The sequence below is a fragment of the Rhopilema esculentum genome, chromosome 19 (assembly GCF_057945365.1).
Source record: "Rhopilema esculentum isolate cy_ngs chromosome 19, ASM5794536v1, whole genome shotgun sequence".
NCBI classification, from domain to species: domain Eukaryota; kingdom Metazoa; phylum Cnidaria; class Scyphozoa; order Rhizostomeae; family Rhizostomatidae; genus Rhopilema; species Rhopilema esculentum.
In genome coordinates, this window is record NC_142833.1 from 759,216 (window position 1) to 776,485 (window position 17,270).

A 17,270-nucleotide genomic window follows, 5' to 3' on the forward strand; every position below is an offset into this window, starting at 1 on the left:
CTGTGCATCGAATGATGTGTAATTTAAACTGATTCCGTTAATAGTTTTGCTTAATAGTGTAAGCATTGTATGTAATTAGTTGTAATGTTGTTTGTAGTAATATATCGTACGTAAAGAAATTTTAAGATATAAAAAACTGAGCTAAAATGAGCCTTAGTCCATTATGCCACTCATTGGCAGTGTTGTTTGTAGTATTTAATGATCAAGTTTGACGATGTGGAATACGTGGCCCAGCTTTTAACTGGTTTAGATCCTATGTTACTGATAGAAAACAACATGGTTTTAGTTCCAAGCTACTTAGCATCACATGTGGGACACCACAAAGCTCTGTCCTTGGTTCTTTGCTATTCCTTATTTTCATAAATGATTCATAAATTCATCTCCAAAATTTGTTATTTATCTCTTTGTTGAAGACACTAATATATATTTTGAAGCTGATAAATTTGGCGAACTTGAAAAGTTGTCAATAAAGAACTGGGCTATGTCAAACAATGGCTTGATGCTAGCAGGCTTTCTTTAAATATTGAGAAAACTAATTTTATAATTTTCAGGTCATATCAATGCCATTTAACAGACAATATAAACATAACGATTGGAGAACAAATCATAAAACAATCTCATTATGCTAAATTCCTTGGTATTCTACTTGATGAGAATCTTAGCTGGAAATACCATTTAAGTGAACTTGCTAAGAAGTTAGCTAGAACTTAACTTGTGGCATATTTTTTAAGATAAGTCACTTCGTTCCTGTTGATGTGTTATTATGTCTCTACAACTGTTTGTTCGCTTCTTTTCTCCAATAAGGACTTGTAGTTTGGGGTTTTGCCTATGACATTCACATTCATCCAGTTTTCTTATTGCAAAAAAGAGTGACCAGAGCTATTGCCTTTCAAAGTTTCTGTTCTCCTTGCTCTCCCATTTTCTCTGACTTAAAAATCTTAAAATTACAAGACTTTTTTCAATTAAAACTTCTATCCTTTGTCTATGACTGTATCCATAGGATATCGCCTTCTGCTTTCATTCATACTTTGAATCAATCAAGTCTATTCATCAACATGATACTCGAAAGGCTTCTAAGAACGACATTTTCTTAACTCAAAAAAACCCCTCAATACGGCTTAAGATCTGTCTGTTTTTCTGGTGCTGAATCGTGGAATAGGATTCCTACTGCCATCAAAGAATCTGTATCATAGGTTTGCTTTCGTTGAACCTGAACCTGATCACAGAATAGGTGATGTCCAAATGTCAACTCTTAGAAGCTGTGAGCAAACACTCGCATAATTATAACAAATATTGACACAAACTTACGAATTGAAGCATAGAGTAGAGAAACTTACAAAATTCAGGTTCCTTGATTAACGTATTTTAATTGCTCAGGCATTAGCAACTATATTCGACTTCAGACTTGTGTCATGTCTGCGAATCATGTCTCAAAATTCCCGCCACAACAGCTGTCACCTCGTTTTCAAACATCTTCACCGGAGTGAGGGCAATTTGGCAGACGGAAGGTGCTGACAAAAAACAACAGGCGGAAGCATGTGTGCATGGTATTTGATGAGTGGCAGGCACACCAGTGCATGCAGGTGCAGCAAGGAGGAAGTCAGGCCGTTGTTACAAGTCGTGTGTAAATGTCGAGGAATCTGAAAAGTACATCCAATAGGCTATTATGCCTTTGGAGAAAACCTGATCACTTGTCAATTAACGTTGTAGTTGACATGGAATCTGAGGTGGAGAGTGCACAGAAAGCAATTGAAGTAAGCCACGGAAGTGCTGGCGAATTCAGTAAAAGTGCAGCAAGTCATCTGTACATCAGTAATAAACGTAGCAAAATTTTTGGGCTTGTGAGCTGCCTCATCTTTGCTTTGACTTTAGCGGTTTTGTTGCCTTTGTTTTGGTTTGGATCTGTGCCAACAATTTCTGTTTTTATGCAGAAAGGTAACAAATACAGACTTCCTGTTACGATTGTTGCAGAAGTATTGATGCTGGCAATTATTTCAACTTGTATTGTACGGCTTGCAATAACTAAAAGATCTATAAATAGAAGAAGCTCTTATATTTCAAGTTGCTTGTCAGAAGAATTTCGTTCTGTTTCTACTGAACATTTTCAGCAAAGCACCTCTCCTTTAAGATCTGCTAGATCAACAAAATCAGGCAGTCTGAGATCGAAAAGGAACTCAGATTCACTGCCGAATATGAACATTGTTGCCTTGAGGCATATACTGGAAAGTCTTCCAACAGAAACTGTTGCAAGAATTCAGGAGCTTGGGAAAAGGTTTTTGAATTCAGGAAACGGTAGATCAACAATTGAGCCTGGGAAATTCAGCACTCAACACAAAATCTCAATGGATTCAAATTCAGGCACAACTTATAAGATTGCAGTAAAAGTTTTGTTAGTTGGTGATATCAATGTTGGGAAAACCAGCATCTTTCATAGAATCCTATATGATCAATTTTCTTCATCATATCTTCAAACAATTGGGGCTGATTTGGGTTTCAGTACCCTCATCCTATCAACAAACGATGAGGCTGATAGTGTTTCAGTTGGCTTACAAATCTGGGATCTTGGTGGTCAAGAGCAACTAGTGAAGGCAACCAAACACTATTATAAAGATGCAGTTGTTGTAATCCCAGTTGCTGATATAAGCAATTTAGCTTCTCTAACAGCCCTGCATGATTGGTTGCATGACATATCTAATAAAGTATATGATCCATATTTAGTGCTGTTGCTGAATAAAGCAGATTTGGATCACAAAGAAGTGACTGAAGAAGAAATCAATAAAATAACTGAGCTACAAAATGTAGAACGGTTTGAAGTATCTGCAAAGACTGGTGCAAATGTATATAAAGCTTTCACAGAGAGCATTGCTAAAGTCATTATCAAGGAGACAGCTAAGATGCTATGATAAAAAATACCCTAATTTTTTCATTTGCATTAATGTAGTTCAAATGAGATAATTTTTGTAAAAGTCAAATTTTTGCATACCTAAATTATATAATCTAAATTAGAACTAAAGTAAAAAAGACAAAATTTAACTTGTGAAATTTCTATTTTAATTGATGTGGTAAGAATAAAAGGGATTTTTCTCTTGTATTTTTTATATAGTAGAGTTTTTTCCGTCTGTTTTCTTTTACTTAGCTTACAATTAATGCATTTCTAAGTTGATAGATAGGAAACAACTTTAGAGATGACCCTTACTGTGAGATAAACAACAGCAAAGCTATTTTTGATAAGTTGTTGTATTCAGCTTCTTTATGTGCATATTATAGCTGCATATAATATCATTTAAATTTGTAACAAAGAGAAGCTAAAATAATTTATTCATTTTTGCTTTTTTGTTTGCCAAAAAATTTCAGTACCGTTTTGAACTTTCCAATTAATGATTTCTCAATAACAGCGTTTCTGGTTATTTTTTTTGATAGCAAAGAACACATGCTTATTACTTTACAAGCTTAAAAACTATTTCAAAAAATGCCACTCATTAAGCAAAAAGCTAATTTATTTTTTGATAAAACTGGGTAACTTTTTCAATTTTTCATAATCTTGTAATTCATGACCCCGCAATTCAACTTATATTTTTAAAGGTTCCAAAGCTAACTGACTGTAGAAAATGAAAATTTCCTTGAATGTTAAAAAGAAAATGTAAAATTAAAAGATGATAAATGTGTATTAACAATTGTATTTTGTTTTATTCCAATACTCTTATTTCAATATTGGCAATGTTTGGTTGCCCAATGATACAATTAAGCATATTCAGCATGTAGTTCATTAAGTTATTTGATAAAATGCCATGGCAGGGATGATAATAAAAAGGATTTACTTGATTTACCTGTTTTAAAGAAAAAAGTTTTAAATCAACTCTGTGGCTCAGTATTCCCAAAAAGGGGGTAAGAAAGTTGAAGTTCCAACAATGCTGCCACCACCCCTGCCCAAATGGTTGCTATGTAGGGTAACAAACTGTAATGCTGAAATATACAATTCTGTCAATCCATAACAAGTCATTGTAAATTTTCGTCGAGAAGGAATGGTGCTGAATTTATTCATCTCTGTTCAATCCACATCTCCTTATGAACTCTTGGCCATATTCATGTATCCAGAAGTTGGCAACTGTGAAAAAATAAAGTTTGATTCTCAATTCTAGTCATTCAGTTAAAAGTGAAATGAATGTTATAAATTGGAAATATTACTTCACAACCAGCCATTTTAATCCTTTCTTATGATTCTTTATCTTCTTTGGTATAAAAAATATTCCACTCACTACTCAGTTTTTAACAATGAAGATGTAAATAACTTCAAGTTTTGTTTATTGGTTGCAATAGAGGTAACAAAAGAAAAGGAAGTTTCAAGCTACCCCATTTTGTGCCAAGGACAACAGGACATGCTGCATGTTGTGTTCTGTCATCACCTTTTCCCGATTTCTTTAAATTGTACCAGAATACCAAATCTCCCTAAAAATCAAAATAAAATTATACAGGTTTATTTTTCTAAAACAGCAGATACTCTTACATATTTGTGAACCTTCATATATTTCTGTTTCAAATTTTCTCGATCAGATTATCACTATCTGTGAAGTTTTCGCTTCGTGCTCAGAATCAAATATAAGTATTTATGTTATATAAAATTTGCATTCTTTGCTCATAAGAACGGATATCATATTTCAACTCTTTTCCACTATTCACGAAAAAATTCACACAAGATATCATTGCTAGGGAAAACAAATCAAGTCTTTGCTTTCACAAACCATAATTACCTATAGTGGAATTGGAATTGTAGTAAGTTAAGTCTATCCCTCGCATGAACGAGGCAAGTAAAGGATGCAGAAGTTTCTGTAGGTTTCTCAGAGTTTATTGGGTAAAAGATGCACAATTTTTTCTTAAAAAACGAGCCTTCATCTCTGTCTCCAGCTCCAACTGGATACTGAAGATTTTCAGGAAACGATATGCTATTGAAACCTGTTATAGGTTTCCTAAAAAACGATTTGATGAAAATAGTTCGTTGGTGCAAAAAGTGCAAGACATGCCTTTTTCGGTTTCGTTATAGCACCTTTTCCTGCTGTTACAAAAACAGTGCTGCCACCTTGAAGGACGTCAGACATCTGTAAGCAATGAGATAAATAAATATATAAAAAATATTAGAAAAGGGTTGTCCACGATATGAATGCCACCTTGTTCAATTATGCATTGAATCACGTGCGATTTTTTTAGCAGCCACGAGAATGCTGCTTAGGACCAACATATCACCTTTCCAAAAGTAAAAGTAGGTTGACGACAAATTCCCCATTTATTGGGACTTATCGGAGGTACAATCTAGTTAAATCATTGAAATCGATTTTGTCAAAAATTGAAGAAATATTTTCCTGTTGCTTCTGCATATAGTTATCGTTTTTATAATTGGTTCGTTAATTTAACATTAACTGCCTAATAGCTTACTAAAGATTTGAAGATTGCTTACTGAATTCACCTTATACAAAGATTCGAATGATAAGTCAAAACTAATCACAAAACGGGAAAGGTAAACTCCAGTATCAATTACATCAAAGGCTTATTAAATACACAGTTGGGAAATTTCATAAAGAGAAATTTTAGAATTGGCTGTAGCAAAACTTAGTGTTTTGAGTATTTTCATCATTTGATTCAATTTTTCTTTTCCAAAAAAGATTATCACACGGGACAATGGGCACATTTCTTGAGTTTCTTTGGGCTTGAAATTCGTTATCGCATTAGCTCGTATACTTTCTTTGGGCAATTTGATTATTGCTATATTTGTACTTTCTGTGTTTCCTTTCTTCAATATGAGCACTTTCTACTAACAACTTGATTTTGCCTTTTTGTCGCCAAAGTTCTAAAGATGTTGTTTCGTTTCCTTAAAAGTATGAAAACATTCAAATTGACAGTGTAGTAATACTCACATATAACAACGCTGTGGCTATTCTGTTTCTCCATCCTTTCTTAAATTCCTTATGCGTTTCCTTGAATATAAACAAATGGAGGTTTAGCAAATGCCTGTTTTTCACAGCATCAAAACAACAGCTACTTGGAGATAGGTATCAACACTTAAAAGACTCTCAAGCAATCATTGTTTGTACACATTTCATCGAATTAAAAAATCTGCTGCTTGTAGTGAATCTTTTATATTTCAATTGAATTTCACTTTTGAGAATGAAACCTGCCCTTTTTCAAAGAAAAAGGAAAAGATATAAATTAATTTGATAACACTGTGACCTCACTCCGTTCTGTGAACGCTTGCCAAATTTTGATTGATAGCAATTAATGGCAAAACTACAAGACTGTCATTCTGATTTGATGGTTTTGCTCACAGTTGCTACTCGTTGAGCAGAGCTGTGTGAATTAACTGGTCTGATTCTTCTTTCCTAAATTATTCTGTCTCAAATTTGTAGAAAGTTTTGTTGGCCATAGCTGTTATTCCCAAGGGATTGAAAGCTTCAGATTCACAGGCTTGAAGGCTTTGATTTAAACACGAAGGCAACAACAATCCATTCAGCAATGCAAAAATCTCAGATTTGTATCACAGTTACAATGGAAAAACCACTTTTTCTTTGTTCATTTTAATTATCAAATTAAAGCACTTATAACCGGCAAACTGTACACCAATGTATTCATAAGCAATTTGATTAGAGTAGGTAACGAAGATGAATGGAACGTCTTGCTAGTGACGTCGTTTGACATGAGAAAATACAACAATAAGCAATTTTGGATTTTTTTCTTTGATTGAATAGAATAATAGTTGTATTGATTCTGCTTACCGGCGCATGATCAAAATGTGGTACGTAATGGCCACCAATACCATAATTGACAATCTGCAAGGGCTCCGAGAACATAAAATCCAAGCCAGTCAGCTCTTGTGCTCTCTTATAAATTGTACCAACAACTACGTCTTCATCCTCCCTGATCCAGAAGCTAATAAAAGTTTGAGATGATAGTTATGAAATGTTATGTTTTCAATTTATTTATTTTTGACATCGTGTCTTAACGGACAACCATAATTTGGGTTTTCTTGACAATTCATGCAACAAGTGTCATTAATTATCAATTTTAGGTAAATCATTATGTTGTTAATGGACTACCTCATCGAAAGATTGAGTAAAAGACAGGATTGTCAAATAAGAACTTAGCTGAATACCAAATAGCCCTGAATACGATTTAAATTTACCGCTGAAAATAAGACACAATACTATTGTTAAAATCCTTTCGTCTCGAATCTAAGTTCTGATTTTCAAGCCAATGCTTTTCGAAAACTGCTTTTGTTTTGTCTATTTGTTGGTATTGTTCCTATTTGTTGGATTTTTTAACTGTTGCCTTTATCAATAGAGATTTTCTCGTACCTTTTACTCACTCTGTATTCCGCGTAAGTAAGAATGCCAGTAATCGGGTCATGAACAGTAGCTCTCTTCAACTAAAGCAATAAAATTTGTGAACTAAGTATGATTTTTCATAACAGTCTATAACAAAATTTTCCTGAGATTGAATATGAGTGATATGAAAGTAAGGTTCTAGCTGTACAAACAGTTTGGAACATGAGCCGGACTAAGTAGGCAATAAATGATGATAATGTATTCTGGGCCTTCAACACCATTAAGTCTACATACAATTCAACTTTGCTACTGTTTTTACTTCAAGAATAGGTGCCTATTTGAGGGGACATTTAATCAACGAGCTACGGTATTGTAACTACTTACGAAAAGTTTCAGCTCCATTAAGATAAAAGGTTCATGCAAATATCTCTTGAATATATCAATGATTTTGCATTGCATTATACCTTAACTTCCAAACAAATATTTGCACATTTTCAACCAACAATAATAGAGTTTGGTTACCTTCTTTTGAGCTAGATTTTCAAGATAGTCAATTTCTCTGTCCCTTATGAAATCATGATAGATCATAATACGGGGATCCGAGAATGCCATTTCTGCTTTGACCGGTTTCAGAATAAACACGGGACTTGGTGTTTCATACCGGCAAAAAAGTTTCTTTTTCTCCTCTGGTTCCTGAAATAAAGGTTTGGGCCAATAGTTATTGAAGAGCATGATGTGAACGGGAAGGGAAAAATATAGAGTGTAGGTTGGCATTTCACCATTTAAAATTTCAGTTGCTTTGTTTTTCATTTTTTTCTCTTTATCGTAGTAATCTAGACACGCACAGTTTTTGCATAATTCATACAGTGTATCAAAGATTTTGAGTATTAGTCGTTTCAGTATTCAAAATAAATCGTTTGATGATCCAAGATCATAGATCCTAGCCTGGGAAATTATCTTATAATGGTCCTAGTCATCACGAGGGTGTAGTAACGCTGTTGCTTGTTGCCACAGTAGAAAGACGGTTAGAGAAAGTATAACAAAAAGGAATTCAGACCAGGCCATGCATAGAACCAACAGGCCATGAAGGCCAAGCATAGCTCAAAAAAAGAAATGATTTTCATAGTGAAACAGGCAGGCACTTTCTCGGAAATAAAAGAATATCACATTGAATCAGTTTTTGTGATTGTATAATACCACCTAATGTTTAATTGCATTGCATAAAATAGCAACGGATGTGTCTTTTAATGGTATGAATATGCGTCGGACTAAAACCCTAGCGTGAGCATCAAACAAGCAATTACCTCAGGGTCCAATTCATTAAACCTTAACGGAGATCAGATTTTTCGCGTAGGTATCGTTTAATGGTCCAAGAACTAGTGTAGCAAGATCGACCATCGTAATCTTGCATAAAGGAACGTCGCGGTTGCATTTTGTGTCATAGTGCAAAGAGATATTCTAACAAAGCAATAAAATTACCAAGTCTTCTTCGCCGTTACACATCCTTTGGTATTTGTCGGTCCAGGGGAACTTGGGTGGCTCATACTGCCAGTGAGATTTTGGGTCATTCTGTCTTTTAGCAAAGTCTTCTTCAAAGAATTCAATATTGGTATTCGCAGAATCGCTATCGGGATCTAGAAAAGAAGAAAAAGAGAAACGTTTTCAACAATTTTCAACAACAATATTTTTATATGTGATCCAGTATTTTATTTTCTAGTGTTGAGGTCAAAATTGTTCATGGTTAGATCTATGAAGAAAGTACATTTTATTAGCAGTACTTTTGCAATCGCAGTGAAATTTTGCAATTCTGCATTTAAACTAGAGACGTAATCGCTCATGAATATGCAAGTGCTCTCAACGCGTATAAGAACAGTGCTAAAATTGAAAAACATTAAATGTTTTGGCCAACAAATCAAATAGCTAGCATAGCAAAAAAAATTCGCATTTGAACGGTTTCATCGGTACAGAGTTTGAATCTTTGAAGTTTTTTACCTCAAAGATTCAAACTCCATTCATGGTATTTTGGAACAGCGTAAAGATATTCTGAAACATAGACAAGAGAAATGGTACCCTTGTGTTTAAAAAAGGTTTGTTGCCCATCTCCCTAAACCAAACGTAGACATTCTGTACAGAAACAAAATGAAGATATTTTGTAGTAATTGGCTTCAAGTTTTCAACTTACTTATCTCCAGAACCTTTTCTGTCAGCTCGATGGCTTGCTCGATGTTTCCAGTCTGCGATTAACAGAGAAAAGCTTTAAGCTATGCATATGCATCATCTGTAGATAGGCCGCATTTTAGAATTATTAAGAGCTGCATTTTACTGTGAGATTCTTCTTTTAAGCATTTTCCCAAAGGAGTAGTAATGCTTAGCTTAGCATCATTGTATTAAAAAGGCTGTTGGATACCGCCGTGTAATGCAAACTCAAAAGAAACATCTTGCCTTTAACTTCACAATTCCTTTCAGTTCAAAAAACTGTTGAGCATGCCATTAATGCTCTGAACAGAAGAAGCTTTTTGCTGATAACCTCAGCATTTTAAATTTGACTGATCAGTTTAAACAATATTTTTCTGCATTATTTTTCTTACTTTATCAACTGAAGCTCTTTTGCCACAACAATAGAAAAAAATTGAATACTTGTTATAGAGCGTGATTAAGTTAAGAATCCCAATAGGATCTTATTCTCCAATGGCTTACTTTGTATTCTGCCCAAGCCAAATATTCCAGAAGACTTGCTTTATCAACAAATCCAATCTGCGCAGCCTCAGGATGGAACCTTTCGTAGGCTTCCCGAAGCCAAACTTTAGCATGACGGTAGTCTTCTGCGCCTGTGTATGTATTAGGTGGTTATAAGAAGAATGGAACTTTAGAGAAGGATCATTAGAAAAGTGACTAACACTACAGAATTTCATTTAGAATGGAGTGAAGATCACTCCACAAAACTATGACGGTCACTTTCAAACACAAGTCTTTAAAGGACTCAGCAGCTTAGTCAACGTGAAATAAGTCAGGGTTTAGGTCTAGGTACCCTTTCCTTTATATTAGAGGGCATGCAAATTGACGAAACAAATTGGAAAATATGGGGCAAAATCACTTTATTGGAAATTGTCCTATTGTGCCCTCCTCCCTGGCCTATTGACTTGAAGGATCATCTAAAGATCATAAAATTCCAAACAAGCATTACTTCACAATCACTGTAAGGCATTAAGAACTAGAGCTATCAAAGAGGTGAAATCAAAATGCCATGCAAGAATTGTTAGGAACATTTACCAAGTGCAATGAATCCAAGTTCAAATATCTCCTCCATTATCAGGCGATGAGCTCTTGGGCCGAATCCATCTGAAAATGTTTGAGGCGAAATTTTGTACAGATCTTGAATTCTAAAAATGGCAGCAATGGCACCTCTTACGTCATTTTCCGTTGGGAAATCTCGTTGGTATATGGATAAGAGACGTTTCAATTCCCTTTGCTTTGCTGCAAGAGATGAATAGCAAATGTAAAGAGTTTGAAAAAGGAATTTGAATCATCTCTTAAGACGGGCTACAATCAATCTTTCCAATTTTATAGGCAACTCGAGTGTCTTTCAGCCTTTATGCTTATTCGCAAATGGCACATCATGATGTCTTAAGCCATTTCCTTTGGATTTAAGATAAGAATCAAAATGCTTGTTTTAAATCATCTCTTTGAAAAGTAACTTTTTCAAAAATACTTTCCAAATTTGGTTTTATCATGAATATGTTCAGAATCTATTTCATTCAAAACTTGTGAAAACTTTTCCTTAGAGCTTTTCCATAGTTTGTCATGGTTTCTGATTGATCAAAAGTTTAAACGACCTACCTAACGTTGTGTTCTCACCAGAAAACATGACAGCCATATTTGCCCAAACATCATTAAACCTTTGTATGGTTTTCATGGCATTTATCGGATTACCTAGAAATTCCGTGATTTCTGTTTGACTGGCATCTTCTTTTGGTACAACTCGTTCAATGTCTTGTGTGATTTTCTCCATTTTATCTAGCTTTTCTTCCTGCTTTTTTACAAGTTCTACAAAGTATTCCGACAGCATTTGCTCCCTCTTAATCAATGGCTGCATGTGTACAAGTGCTGTGAAATAATCGTGCGATTTGGTATTCTGCTTTTCTCCGGTACAGCTCGATAAAACCAAAACAACGAAGATCATGTACACAGCATCCATCTTGGCGATTCAATCATTCAATTATCTACTTTTACCTTTATTGCAGCAAATTAATTCCAGGCTTTTTATATTTCTTCCAACGTCGCAAAACAAAGTCACTCAAAATACAGCCAGTTGCTATCAGCTACTTGATAAATCCGCCATTTTTGTTTTATTGGCTTACTTTGGATTCAGAACCATATCCTAGTTATTGACCTTTTGCTCCTACCTGTCCTTCGACACAGCTCTTTTTTAAGTGCACGTTTTCGGTGCTCAAATTTTGCCATAGCCACCTGTTAGAAATTCGCATATCACAATGAGGCTGACTCAGTTTTACCTTTCACTTTCAAAGCATTATAATCGTGAATGCCAGGAGCTGGTGATCTTTACTCTACAGGGTTTTTTGAACGTGCAGTTCTACACAAAATGTGAAGTTCTAAAAGTTTCTTGTGCAGTTTTAAAGAAAAATCTGTGCAGTTCTCAAATTTTACTTCAATGAACAGGAAAACTTTTGCAGTAGAAAACAAACAAAATTTTAACACAAAAATAAAACACAAAAAGATAATAAAGATGGCGCTCAAGTTAAACAAAGACCTATTGGGATTTAGAAATTATAGATACAGATAGACTTTCAATGTAGAGGAAATATAATTTTTGCAAAACTTCATAGTCGCTATATCGTTTTTGAGTCCCACATACACGAAGCACGAAATTGATAGTATTAAAGAAGGAAAGCTCGCCCCCCCCCCCCTCCAATCAGCGATGTCGTCGGAAAATTCGGGCTTTCGTCGGATAATTGACAACCGTTTAACGTGTCGAAATTACTCCAAGAAATCGTTCTGAAAAGGAACTAAGGAGCGTAATTGACAAATCTTAAGCTAATCTCTATCATGAAATGAGGCAACTGATCACTGATGGTGGGGTTCCTGTTTTGTTTTAGAATATCTTATCATAATTGAATAAACCCAAAACTTACTTGTTCTCTAAAAAACGCTTTTTAGGGGGGGGGGGGGGGGATGTTCGAGGATCGGCGCATTGTAAATTTGTTATCAAATTCAGTAAGTTTTTTTTCTCAAAAATTAACAGTTTGTAAGTCTAACTGGGGGTGTAAACTTGGCCTCTTTGTTCAAGGAAAGCTACAAGCCACCATAATCGATGCAAGCCAAGCAAAACTAAACTAAAACAAAATACATAAAGCAGTTTAAACTTGAAAAAAGCTATAGCTTAAGTTCAAGTGCTAATCTTTATTGATAATTTTATCACCCGATTACAAGCACTACTTCTATGCTAATTTTTAATCAATCAAGATTGTTTGAAAGAGGGTCGCTTCTTCCGAGGGGGGGGGGGGGGGGGGGTGTCGCTTTTTCGATGACGGTTTTTGTTACCCTAGACAACAACAGCAGCAACATCGGTAGATCAGTAAACAAAATGGATGACTTGCCAGAAGAGATTGTCGTTAAAATACTGTCCTGCCTTTCACCGTACAGAGATTTTTCAGCAGCGCGCCTTGTGTGTCAGAAGTGGCATCGTGTTATAAATACTATAATCAAATCTTTGAAAAGAGAACTGCAGAACGCCGTGCAGAATGGCGACCTCGCATACACAAAGCTTGATTTCGCGGCGGCCCGTCCTGCTAGACTTGTTCGTGGACGAGAAAGAGAACTGGCAATATCTACTAGCCGATCTCATCGTCGTACAAATTTCAGTGGCGCATACGAACCTAGTCCTAGGTTTTCACATAATGCTTGTATTGCTGGAGGCTTTCTTTATGTTTTTGGAGGTTGTTCGTTGTCTAGTTCAAGCTCGAATTCTACTTTCAACGACTTGCACCAGTTTGATTTAGTGAAAAAATCTTGGCAGCGAATTACAGTCAATCGAGGGTATATGCCGGCACCACGCGAATGTGCTTCCATGGTTGCATACGACGGGAAACTTGTAATTTTCGGAGGTTGGTGCTCTCCAAGATCCACTGAGGTCACAGGTGTCCCAAAATTTTTTAATGATGCTGCTATAGTTGATATTGGCCAGCGTAGTTGCCAAGAAATAAAGGTTCTTGATAGGCAAGTCCCGGGCACAAGAGCTGGGCATGGAGCATGTGTGTTAAAAGACAAGATGGTAGTTTTTGGAGGAGCGCAGCGAATTTTGAGGTACATGATCTTAAACCAGACTTTGTTTCTTGCACTGGAAAGTTTAGGCACCTGACTGTGTGGCTGCGCTCCTGAAATTACACACTTTTAAGTTATTTTTATTGTAAAATGTAATCAAATAGGACTTTGTGTGGCCAATATGCAGAAGTGCACAGATGGAAAATTTTTGTGCAAAACCTCTGAGATTTGATGATAGAGGCACGAGTGTGTTTTCTGCCCATAAGCATTTTCTGCCTATAAACACTTATCTGTGCAAGAAAACTAAGTTTCCAATCCGGTACATGACTTAAATAAAAAGATAAACAGTCAAGAGGCAATTTGTGATGCTCATGCCACCAAGTGGGTAACTTTTAGCTACATGTAGCTGCAAGCAACAGCACACTATCAGCTGGAACTGCATGTGAAGACATCTGAGCTGCAATCAAGGTTACTGACCTTGTATATAAGTAAATATCTATAAACGCACAGAGCAATTCACGCTTGCAACTAGGGTTCATAAAACTCCACCAAAATATGGATTTCTACATATAAAGTTATGAGTTCCATGCTGGTCTAAAATAATTACCAGATCTGCAAGCATTTGACTTGCTACTTCAGATAGTATCAAAGGTTACCTCAAAATAAATTCAAGCTATACAAGCAAAATGCATTTCCCAACTAATGTGTAAGAAAGAGAGAGGAAAGAACTCAACTGGAGAATGTTTCAAGAAAGATTGTTAGGTACCATGATCCATACATAGATTTGGCACACTTTTTAAGAATCAATCTATATGTTTATAAAATTTAAATCCTTGTGAATTTATTGTATGATATTCATAATTGCTCTTTTTACAGATTAAAACATGTTATTCTTTTCAGGTATGATGATGTGTGGTTCCTTGACATGAGTTCTTTACTGTGGTATTGTCCTTCTATCAATGGAGAAAAACCAAATGGCAGATTTGGACATTCACAAGTATATTGCTATTTTTGTGTTTAAATTTGATCCAATTTCCTATCTCTCAGAATTTAGGTGGACTGTTTAAAGATTTGCTTGTCTTGTGCAGTTAGAAAAATGGTCTATTACCTAACTGTTCCCCACAATATCTTCAAGCCCAGACAAGGAGTAGGTATAAGTATTGATTGAATGTTAAAGGGGGAAATAAGTTTGAAATAGGTGGGAAATATTTTAAAGTTGTAGATAGGCAAGAATCCAAAAAAGGTCCTTTCTGGTTCTAGTATCTACTTCTCATTTTTCCATATCAACTTGTTTTTTACTAAACACATTTTGGTTTTATCTTCTTTGCCTTAATACACTAATTTGACTTAATTGTGCTAGATGTCACTGCTGTTCAGGTTTACTCAAAACTTATGTTTTACAAATGTGAAACTTTATGAAGTAAATAACAATGTTGACATTCAAATAACAATTTCCATATGTCTTAGTTGTAGCTTCTATTTTCCTTAGTTTCCTGCTGGGGAATCCCATGTGTTGGTGATTGGTGGCTGTGGTGGCTCAAACACGGTAGGTCTTTGCATCTTCAGAATTTCAAGTGCAGTTTAGAACATTTTCTTCCATGACCTAAGGTTTGAGTTTGTTTTAATCCATAAAGAATTTTATTTTTGTTGCTCTTTGCATATTCTGAAGCACGGTAAGTTTGACAATTTTCTTTGTTGAAACATTTATCATTACAGAATCAGGCTTGATACTTAATACTGGTACAGTATGGTAATGCTGATTATCATTAAAGGTTTATTGACTTGTGAGTTTCTTTTGCCTAAATTGCAGTTTCCATATGTCTGAAATTCTACACTCTTTTTGCTAGAAGAATTGAGGAATTTAACAGTTTTCAAAATTAGCAAGAGATAAATGCTTTTGAGCTATAATCCTTTGTTACTTTTGTTAGGTTTGAAACAACATCAGTTATAAAATAAATGAAGCTTTTTTACATCTCTAGTATGAGTAGTAAGGAAGAGATGAAAAATTCGGTGATCACAATCCACTCATTTTGGCTCTGTATCTCCCTTTTGTGCACTTTAATAAAATTACAATTTTAGGTTCATTGCTGCAATATTTTATCCTTTGGTGCAAACTCAAGGACCTAATCGGAGAAAAAAATTTCCCAGGAGAAATTCTGTATTTGACCTTTGAAATCCTAAAATCACATGTGTGACTGTACAATTTTGTAATTTTGTGATTTGTCATGAAATTTGAATTTGAATGCAATACAACACAATCATTGCACAATCAGATTAAGTCAGTCACAAATTTTCCATCTTTTCTTTGTTTGGTATAGAGTGAAAATGCATGAATATGCATGAATATTTACCTATTTAAATAGTTAGGCTATATATAGACATTTATACACTCACTATTACTGCATTGGTTGGTGTTTTTTCAAATGAACCACTTTTTGAAAAGTATACTGCAATTCTCCTATTTTTCTTTCACATTTTGCAGCTTGCCAATTTCTTGCATCATTGTAAGAAGCTTTTATGGTAGAGGATAACCTCTGAAGGTGAATTTATATGGAATTTCTCTCCTATAGAAGCTTGCTGTTTATTTTATTTTTGTTTATTTCAGCTTTTTGATGATGCATGGCTACTAAATACACATTCTTGGCAATGGACTCAAATAAAAACTGAAAACAAAATTTGGCAACCTCCAGACATTTGGTGTCACCCATTAGCCAAAATTGGCGAGATAATTGTCACATTTAGCGACCAAACAGTTTGTAACACTTGCATTGGTTGGCATGGGAACCCTCTTCAGAGCAGCCTTTTTGATGGACCAGTGCCAGTCCCTTCAGTGACCTGTTCGCAATGCAAAGAGAATAAAGTGAAGAAACAAAACTATGATTCACATTTCCAGCTTTATGTTCTGGATATTAGCAATGTCATTAAAACAGCAACAGCAACTTGGACTTCAAAACCAAGTTTTGTTCCGCAAAGTGTATCAAGGTCACGGTCACTGTTCACGATAACTGGTGGAAGAGCGGAACTATTTATTTTTGGTGGTGTATTCAATATGGAGAAGCTGAAAATCAATAACTGTCCTCCCACCGGTCTAATCATGGTTAAAGCCAAATAATTAATCAATCAATGAATAAGATCTTCTGTATTTCTAAATATTCATACTTAAAACTCTCTTTATTTTGCTATCTTATTTGTTACTGATTTTGCCAATTATTTCATATTTGAAATTGTGAGAGTAACGCATTATCATGTTAACAATGAGACAATATTCCCAAATATTCTCAATTGTTCATCTTTATGACATGCAAGAATGATTTTGCTAAACACAATGCTTTGGCTATCATTGGATGATTCGTAATTTTCCCCTTGATTTTCCCGATCGAATTTTGTTCACAGTTATGCAAAATCGAAACACACCGGTCAGGCAGTTAGCAGTCCCAAAAATCAGAAGCAAATGATCGGTTCTTGTCATTTTTTCTACCTTTGACTATCATGTAGTTAGTCTTGAATCCATTGCATATAATACAAACCGCATTACACTGTTGCTGGAGAACTTCGGACAAATTTTCTGGAAGTTCACTCCCAAAACGTGGAACATTCTTCGATTTCTCCTAATGGATTTTTTGTACAATGAATAGCTTTTCTAATTTTTTTAAACATCAAATTAGAATTTCGGGAGAACCT

The 17,270-nt window shown here is 35.1% G+C and overlaps 4 protein-coding genes across 4 annotated transcripts in view; 2 read left to right on the top strand and 2 right to left on the bottom strand.

The window, feature by feature from the left end:
- LOC135688019 (uncharacterized) overlaps positions 1-1,435 on the bottom strand; it is a 31,780-nt gene extending 30,345 nt beyond the window's left edge. Inside the window, exon 1 of the mRNA XM_089113925.1 lies at positions 1,338-1,435. The gene's annotated coding sequence lies outside the window, so the exon portion shown is untranslated. The remainder of the gene's footprint in view (positions 1-1,337) is intronic.
- A 193-nt stretch (positions 1,436-1,628) lies between these two features.
- Positions 1,629-4,033, top strand: LOC135688020 (uncharacterized). Its single transcript, XM_065204699.2, has one exon. It carries the CDS (start codon positions 1,629-1,631, stop codon positions 2,901-2,903), a length of 1,275 nt encoding a protein of 424 aa, XP_065060771.2. The 3' UTR covers positions 2,904-4,033.
- On the bottom strand, positions 3,967-11,739 carry LOC135688021 (prolyl 4-hydroxylase subunit alpha-1). The gene is made up of 12 exons (XM_065204700.2): positions 11,148-11,739; positions 10,581-10,784; positions 10,008-10,138; positions 9,493-9,544; positions 8,790-8,944; positions 7,833-8,003; positions 7,341-7,411; positions 6,762-6,915; positions 5,907-5,966; positions 5,019-5,093; positions 4,350-4,446; positions 3,967-4,105 (listed from the first exon to the last, which is right to left on the bottom strand). The coding sequence occupies exons 1-12, from the start codon at positions 11,503-11,505 to the stop codon at positions 4,035-4,037; spliced, it is 1,599 nt and encodes a 532-aa protein (XP_065060772.1). The 5' UTR covers positions 11,506-11,739; the 3' UTR covers positions 3,967-4,034.
- Positions 11,740-12,845: 1,106 nt separating this feature from the next.
- LOC135688063 (F-box only protein 42) lies at positions 12,846-16,754 on the top strand. Its single transcript, XM_065204764.2, has 4 exons — positions 12,846-13,631; positions 14,490-14,586; positions 15,079-15,135; positions 16,195-16,754. Exons 1-4 carry the CDS (start codon positions 12,853-12,855, stop codon positions 16,699-16,701), a joined length of 1,440 nt encoding a protein of 479 aa, XP_065060836.2. The 5' UTR covers positions 12,846-12,852; the 3' UTR covers positions 16,702-16,754.
- The last annotated feature ends 516 nt before the right edge of the window (positions 16,755-17,270 follow it).